The sequence below is a fragment of the Vigna unguiculata genome, chromosome 6 (assembly GCF_004118075.2).
Source record: "Vigna unguiculata cultivar IT97K-499-35 chromosome 6, ASM411807v1, whole genome shotgun sequence".
Lineage (NCBI taxonomy): Eukaryota > Viridiplantae > Streptophyta > Magnoliopsida > Fabales > Fabaceae > Vigna > Vigna unguiculata.
In genome coordinates, this window is record NC_040284.1 from 27308798 (window position 1) to 27316699 (window position 7902).

The following is a 7902-nucleotide window of genomic DNA, read 5'->3' on the forward strand; positions in this document are numbered from 1 at the left end:
ATTTTTAATTCAAAATTTAAAGATAATATGATCATGAACCTTTCATCTTATATAATATTTAACTTTGTCTAGACTTTGATTCACACTTATATTATTCCGAACCCATCCATCCAAAACTACTACAGAAAATGGATGCAAAATACCACACTGTAGATTCTGCCATATTTTATCTAATTAGTTGGAAAACAGAAGCTGCACAAACTTATCAATAGAAAGGATGCTATGTTACATAGTAAATATGAAGAAAGAAAATGATAAACTAAGCGAGACAATTGATTTTACCCATCAAACAAGTTTCTATATTTTCTAGTTTTAACAACTAAAAACAGTTTTTTAAAATGGAATTCAAGCATACCCCAGTTTTTATTTTTTGGTATAAGCATAACTATGGCCACTAATAACACCACTTTTAAGGCTAAAGTTGTTCATTTTCCTGTGCCACAAACACTATGAGTGGTTTTATTCCTTTTCATATAAGGCAATTGAAATGTAATGAAAACAGTATTAATCTGAGAGAAGTCAACTGCATTTGTTGCAATGACCTCTTTGATAAATACAACTCTTTAACAGTGACAGAAAGTAGAAAGGACAATACCTTGCTTACATTTATGACACTTGTAAAAAAAGAAATGATAAGAATAGAGGCTACTAAGTTCATATGTAGGGAAATGAGGATTGCTCTGAATGTTTCAATTTCAAAGATTGCAATTACTATTATCTCTATCTTCCCTTTTGACGGCCATGTTCTGATTTCTTGCTTCTTGCCCTTTGAATGTTATTCTTAGAATCTAAGTCCAACTTGCTGCTTGACATTCTCTCTTCTTTGGCTACCCTTAACTTTTCTGACCCTATCTCTTCGCTGTCTTCTCTTATAACCATCTTTCTTTCCAAGTCCAATGCTAACTTAGCATCTGATTGTTTAGCTTTGTGTTGACCCTTTTCTCTATCTTCAGCATGAGAGATTCTTCTTGTGACTTCTTCTTTGTTTATCAAAGACCGTTTGCCATGACTATCTCTAGTGACTGGTCTCTTTTTTGCTCCTAGAAGTAGATCATGTGGTTTTTGCAGCTTGGAACTAGTGGTTTCCATAGAATCTTTTTCTTGTTCAAAGTAGAGGAGCTGCACCACAGTTCTTAATGGCAGAGATTCATTTTTAACAGCATGTGCACGCACTTCTGGAGTCAGTCTTTGGCACTCCAGAATCCCACACAAACGCTTTTTCTCGGCCTTGCTCAGGTCAGGATGCACCTGTGTATGCATTGAACATAAGTCACATCATGCAGGCACCATAATAAGAACCAAATTACCAGAAAATAAAAGTTGATCCTTGAACTGGAATTAGCTTATGTATAAACTAAAGTAAACTTTTGGACAAATTAAATCAGATAGTTTTTATAAATTTGTTTGGTATGGCATAGAGATTCACCTTTAGATAGATGTTGATAGCCTGGTAAAGATCATCATGGTCTAAACGGCCAATAGCTGGCACAGTTTCAGCCAGAGAGACAAACTTTGACACTGGCATGTTATCATCCCTTGCCACCACTTGAAGATAGGAATCAATGAGCTTACCAACATTTCTGATTGATTTTAATAAGTGTCTGTTATCCACAGCACCAGGGTAGAGTCTTTTCCAAAACTTCAAGAAACTTTCCAGCACTGCTAGAACTAACTCGGTGTCATAAAAATTTTGGTCCAAAGAGGATGTTGAAGGATAAAGCAGGTCACTCACTGTTGCCTCCTCAAACTGTATACTGGCTCTCTTCACCAGTTCTGTTTTTGTCACTGGGGAAACTCCAAGAGGGCCTGAAATGCTGAGGAGCCTTAACAAGAAGCCAGCTGAAACTGACCCTCTATCTGCAGGAATCATGCTCACAATTGTCTCCAGAATTTTTCGGTTAATGGCTTTGGATTCTTCTGTTATTGCTGCAGAACCAAGTGAGTTTTTAAGCTTTGTGATGCCAGGTAGCCACTTACAAGCATAGACATGCAAAGCTTCACCAATAAGCTGTGGTGGGAGCACATATGTTGATCTAATAGCCATTATTATGCATCTGAAAAGATCTATGTTAAGATCAGACACATCCTCAGTCCACCAATCCTTTGGGACTGAATGATGCTGCTTTCTGGTATAACCAGGCCTTGTGTAGGTGTAGGACCATTTGACCTGCACATAATCACCCTTGTTAAATAAAAAAATGTCTAGAGTATCAATCTGTGAAAATAATTTATGGTCTCTCAGTTCTTGACCTGCGGTGGGGGTGTAAGAATTTTCTCAATAATTGAATCAATGCATTTTCTTGTTATGCCAAGATTCTCAGACCACTCAGGTAACTTGTCAGTGGCCTGCAGTGCTGCAATAGAGTCCTTCCATCCTTCAAGAATGCATGAACTGAAGAAAGCTTCAAGTTTGCCTACAAAGTTTCCCTTCTCTATGGACTCATTCATTTGTAGGAGCTTAGCGGCGCAGAGTGCAGGTACAAAGTTATGAGCACTGATGTTGATTGAAACTCCATAGCAGAACTTAGCACAGAGTTCAAAAGCATCTGCACCTCCAGGCATGTCATGAAGCTCTAGAGGAACATTCTCAGAATCACTAGAATCTGAGCAAAGTCTTTGTAGAAGGCCACATTTTGGAAGAAGCGAAGACTGCGGCCAACAAAAATGAATTATAGATTAACAAATATTGAGTTACTACTATCTTTTTGCACACATCGCACCCTATCTAATTCTTATACCTTATGTAGCACATATGTAGTATCATTGATTTTTATCACAAGGTCAGCTTGTGCATCTGAAACCAGACTCCTGCATTTATGATATGTTAATACATGTTAGTTTGTGTAAACATAAATAGAGAGGGAAAATAGGTTGCATGCCACTCTTGGACCAAAGCTCGATAAAAATACCTGGTAGCTTGTTCAGTGTAGAAAGTATCAGGCCTTGTACCAAGTTTCATGAACTTCATATCTACTTATTGTGATCTATTCCCAATGGTCAAGAAAAACCTCTACTTGAAAAACTGAAATTCTGCATACCACAACTTCAATGATACTACAGATCTCATAAAGTGAAGGTTAAGATACCATGCAATTGAACATAAAGAAAGATAGAGACAGAGAGAGACAGAGAGAGAAAGAGAGAAAAACAACACGTAATTTGTAAGAAATCCCTTTTCATGCGTGAATTATAAGGGTCATGTAGTAGTGGCAAGCTTGAAAGACATGGTGAACAAACATGCTTACTCAACTTATATCATGGTTCTGGTTCATGATTATGCAACACTCAAACTAAGAGGTGGAGGAGAGAGTGAATAAATCACTATATACGAAGGTTGAAGACCAGGACACAAACTCACTTGATACCATGTCATCTCCATACTAATATGTGAGAGAAAAATCCAGAAAATAAATGACAACAGAAGATGTGCCAGAAAACCTTACCTCAACTTTCATATAACAATGCCCTCACAACCTCATTTATTTGCGTATAACTCTGCAAGAACTTCAATTTATAGATGTGGTGTTCTCATCTACAGATTAAAGGAAACAAGAAACAATCAAATCCAGTTTTTGCCTATATGCACTGAGAAAGAGTATCAGAACAGTAACTATATAGAGAAATACTTATGCTAGCCAGATGCGATGCATTGATGCTGAACAGTAATGGTAAGAGAAGTACTTATGCTAGATGACATGCATTGATGCAAGTTTGTCTCCACTCTAGAGCCTTTGGAAATTACTTCCAACTTCAAGCTAAATTAAGCAATTGAAGCAAATGAGTAAAATTAGGTGGCTGTCGACACTCTAATTGAGTTAAACCAGGTTTCAGATCTTTATGCTCACTGTGCCAGGTCCAGACATGTAACGACTTATAAGAAACTGAACAACATTAAAATTTGAGTATGCAACTCATCTTAATTGTGCTGTTCAAATTTTGAGAAAGGAAAACCAATGTCAACCAACAAGAGAAGAACAAGGAAACTGATATTGGAAAATACTAATATCAATGTCCCCTTATAATAACATGACTGCTACTTAAGCCCTTATACCGACAAAGTAGTATCCGTTTGATTTTGATTAGAAGTGAAGTTTCTTTGTCCTGTTTCTACCTTAATAGTTATAGCACATGGTTGTTCGAGAGCTTTGTCTCTAAAGTGATCAGTTGATATGTTAAAAAGCCACCCTCTATTATAAGTTATACATACCATTTGGGCAAATATTCAAATGATCTTAAAGGGGTTTGAACCAAACTCTTTAATTATGTCTGCATATATTATTTTCTGAGAAATCATATTGGATAAAGCAACAGCATGATTTAAACTTGACTTAAATTATTGCACATATCAGCAACTTTTTCCTACTCTGAATATCTCCAATGCTTATTGGAAAAAGTAAAAAGTAAAAGCTGAGTAACTACTCTAAAGTATATAATGAAGAAAACAGGATAAATTTCGAACTTTCCTGCAAACTGCACAGCCGTTTTGTATGTATAGCTTAGAAAACTAGTGTGGATAAATATCTAGAACTAATACTTGGCTGCACTGCTCAATTTGATTTTGTAGAAGAAAATTATCCTTACATCCAAAACCAACTTTAGGAGTTTCTTGTTGGACAAATCCGAAAGGTGAATCTCCTCACTGATGCATACCTACTTTTATTTTGGTGTCAGACCCTGGTATGCAACTTTGTATAGCGACCTATCCGAATCAAGCTACATGGAATCTCCCAACTGATGCATTCCCATTTCATTACCTTACTAATGTTCCTAGAGTTTTTCTTTTCTGGTATTACCTTTTACCAGTGGTTTCAATTACTCGTACTTGGTCCAATTATTTATCATATAGATAATGGTTAATGTTTACTGATGGAAAATGCACGAGTAGTTTGTTAATTATGTGATAAAAAATGGTAAGCAATAATAAAAACATAAGTAACCAAGTAAGCAAAGATATAACATTATTGCCTTTTACACTTCTCTGAACAGTACATATTGCCCCCATTCTCCAATAAATGTCACTTCAGCAAAAATTTGTTCTAAATGATCTGTTGTTTTTCACTGTCAAGAAAACATATATTTCCTTTTTTCCTCACCAAAATTTCCTTCTCCCTCCAAGAGCATAAATTAACAGCATTTGCTTTCAAGAAAGTGACAATACTTTACTGTTCTGGTTTTTTTCATAGTTTTTTAGAACAGTTGTTCGTTTTCTATCCTTGTACAGTACTATAAAGTGACACTAATTTGAGAATGGGGGAGTATAATAAACATTGGTAAAAAATTGTGCGAATCCACAATGAAAAAAAATGACAGAGAACCAATTATACAGACAGACGCACACATATAATATGCTAAGAGACTTTTCATTATTTTGTGTGTACTGATGAAAACTCATTCAACCCACCCAAAAAGTTATATATGAATAAAAAAGCAGCAGAATCGAAAAAGATGCCTTTATACAGCAAAAAACATACATGTTTTACGTTGATAGAGGGTGTCTGTGTTCTGAAGTTGAAAATTAACTGTTATGTGAGACCAAAAACAATATACTATAGCTTTAAAAGTACCTTCATGTTGGATCGTAAGGGTATATAAATCCAAAGCAAATATGGACCAATACACACAGATATCTTTTCAGAAAAAAACTTTTGATTCCATATATACATGCATGATTATGTTAAGAAAATACTGGCATAGAAATCCGAAAGAAAGTGATGCACCAGTCACATGTGACCACTGATCAATAGCTTCTTAAGATAATACAAATGTCATCCATGCATCATTTTTGTGAGGCTACCTTGCTCAATCGCTCTCATTGTGTATCCAAAGAACTTACATATGTATAAACTAAGATAGACCTTTTTTTCTATTGAAAATTATAATTGGTCAGATTGGTCCTTATCCAAAGTTTGGTGTTCTCAATTATCCTACCCTTTATTAAGTACATAGGAACCAAGAAAGACGGACGACAACTTTTTCTTTCTTCCATTATTTCTCTTTTTCTTCCCAATTTTGTTCATACAATGGCTGAAAAGAGCACAGCATTATTAGTTTCACAAAAGCAAGTCTTTAGGCAAGCTTCATATAATATAAGGGAATTAAAGAACTTATATACAATGCTTCTCAAAGTTGAGGACATTAGTGCTATTTCTGTGAGGCCTTTTCCACCGTTCATTTGTTAAAATCTGGCATAGAATTTGGTCTGTGCTTTCACAGACAAGTGGTGGCAAAGCAAAAAGCACCGTGTTTGTAGCACAGCACCTATTGCTTTCAACAAGACACAAAAAAAGGGCTTCATGTTTTTTTCTTCCAAATAATATGGCATCAGAATCTTACAAGGCACTATTTTCTTAGAGGCAATAACTCTCACAGATCCCAATTCAATGATCACCGCCAAAATTCAGAAAGTGCATAGTTAATTTCTGCTACCTTTGCTCAACACAGAACCATTGACATCCCCTATTTGATTCGTGGGTGGCATTTAGCTAATTATGTGGCTCTTCTCATCTAGTAGTCACTCTCCTCTCACTCTTCACAAGAAGGTTTTACCACTTCCTTTTTGTCTTTTTTCTCTTGGATTTTTTTAAGCAAACAGAACCTAATACGTGCTGCTTTTTCAGAAAAACAAATTTATGTCTGACAAAAGTGCTCTTCATCTGTGTAACAGAATGGAAAAGGTTTTTAACTGGTTGTGAAGTGGTAAGTCAAACAGAAATGCTTTACTCAAAATCGCTCCCTACTCCCTAGTAGTTATCTTCCTATGCTTTCACAATTAGGCCTCTCATCACAGCACCAAGCAAATGCATTGGAAATGTCCAAAGAAATTTCAAAAGTAAAGAAAGCAGAAAAAACGTACCCGTGAACACATCATTGATGTTAGTTGAATGATAGGAAGCAGAGAAAAGCATTCACAACTGGAAAAGCTGCAGTTCCGAAGTAACTGTACAAAACGAAGAAAGTAGATGAAGCAGAAGCAGCAGAAGCAGAAGCAGAAGCAGAAATATCAGTTTTTGAAGTAAAGGCAGGCAGAGTAGAGATATGGGGTGGCCTAAAGTCAGAAAGAAGCATATATGCATGGACATTGAAGAAGAAAAGTGAATGCTTTATTTACTAGTTTCATGCAAGTAATCCTCAGAGACAAAGAAATAGAGAGAGGGTTAGGGTATAGTTGAAAAGGCTCTTGTAGAATAGAAGCAACCAGGGAAGGCACCAACAGCAACACCAACACCAACATCAACACCAAGTGAAGAAAAACGAATAGCACAATGTGTCCTTACCAAGAGTGCTATAGAGTACAAGATTGAAAAGAGAGAGAAGGAGTGAGTGGTTGGTTGGAATTAGTCAACATAGTAATGCATCAAAAGCATGGCATGATATAGTCCTTTGAATAGCAAATAGAATGCAATAGAGAGAAGGGGAAAAATTGAAAAACAAGTGTTTGAGTCTTCACCTCAACAGCTTCAAAATTGGTGCTGTATGATTAAACCACAAAAAGCATGCAAAGCAAGTGGGTTATGGCATTGGAGTGCTCTCCTATACTAATTGAAAAAGAAGGTTGTAGTGGGGCCTAGTCTCAACATAGGTGAAAGATACACTGTGCATTCATCATCATGCTTCCCCCCACTAAACCTTGGGATATTCTTCTTCGATTAGGTCTATGCTTGGGCCACCCCTGTGTGCATGTTGGCCACGTGTCCATTTCTGTGCCGTTTGTTACATCACATTTTCCTCTGACTTCTCTCTTTTGCCTTCTTTTCAAGGCCAAACACAGACAAACCTTTCTCTTTCTCTTCCTCATCCCTTTTCTCTGTCACTGCATATGATTTTATTTTGGTAAAAACTTGCTTCCATTTTTCTCTCTTGTGGCTGCTATAAGATATCGATGCATTAGGAAAAACGCGTGTT

At 36.3% G+C, this 7902-nt stretch overlaps 1 protein-coding gene across 5 annotated transcripts; it reads right to left on the bottom strand.

Annotated features, from left to right (window-relative positions):
* Positions 1-490: 490 nt before the first annotated feature.
* On the bottom strand, positions 491-7582 carry LOC114188648 (BTB/POZ domain-containing protein At5g47800-like). Of its 5 annotated transcripts, none has more exons than XM_028077218.1 (8): positions 7448-7582; positions 6854-6937; positions 3444-3532; positions 2910-3030; positions 2739-2808; positions 2251-2649; positions 1427-2167; positions 491-1248 (listed from the first exon to the last, which is right to left on the bottom strand). In XM_028077218.1, exons 4-8 carry the CDS (start codon positions 2966-2968, stop codon positions 721-723), a joined length of 1797 nt encoding a protein of 598 aa, XP_027933019.1. In that variant the 5' UTR covers positions 2969-3030; positions 3444-3532; positions 6854-6937; positions 7448-7582; the 3' UTR covers positions 491-720. The 5 variants fall into 5 exon arrangements, with proteins under 5 accessions (XP_027933019.1, XP_027933022.1, XP_027933018.1 ...); XM_028077221.1 differs by having other exon boundaries at positions 2910-3043; XM_028077217.1 differs by lacking the exon at positions 7448-7582 and adding an exon at positions 7275-7440.
* Between the last annotated feature and the right edge of the window lie 320 nt (positions 7583-7902).

What these genes read in the sequence shown, in the direction of transcription:
- LOC114188648 (XM_028077218.1), bottom strand. Translation starts at nt 2,968, where the DNA reads ATGAAGTTCATGAAACTTGGTACAAGGCCTGATACTTTCTACACTGAA. An exon ending in TACACTGAACAAGCTACCAG is followed by an intron (nt 2,809 to 2,909) that starts GTATTTTTATCG and finishes TCATAAATGCAG; the next exon opens with GAGTCTGGTTTCAGATGCAC. An exon ending in CTACATATGTGCTACATAAG is followed by an intron (nt 2,650 to 2,738) that starts GTATAAGAATTA and finishes TGTTGGCCGCAG; the next exon opens with TCTTCGCTTCTTCCAAAATG.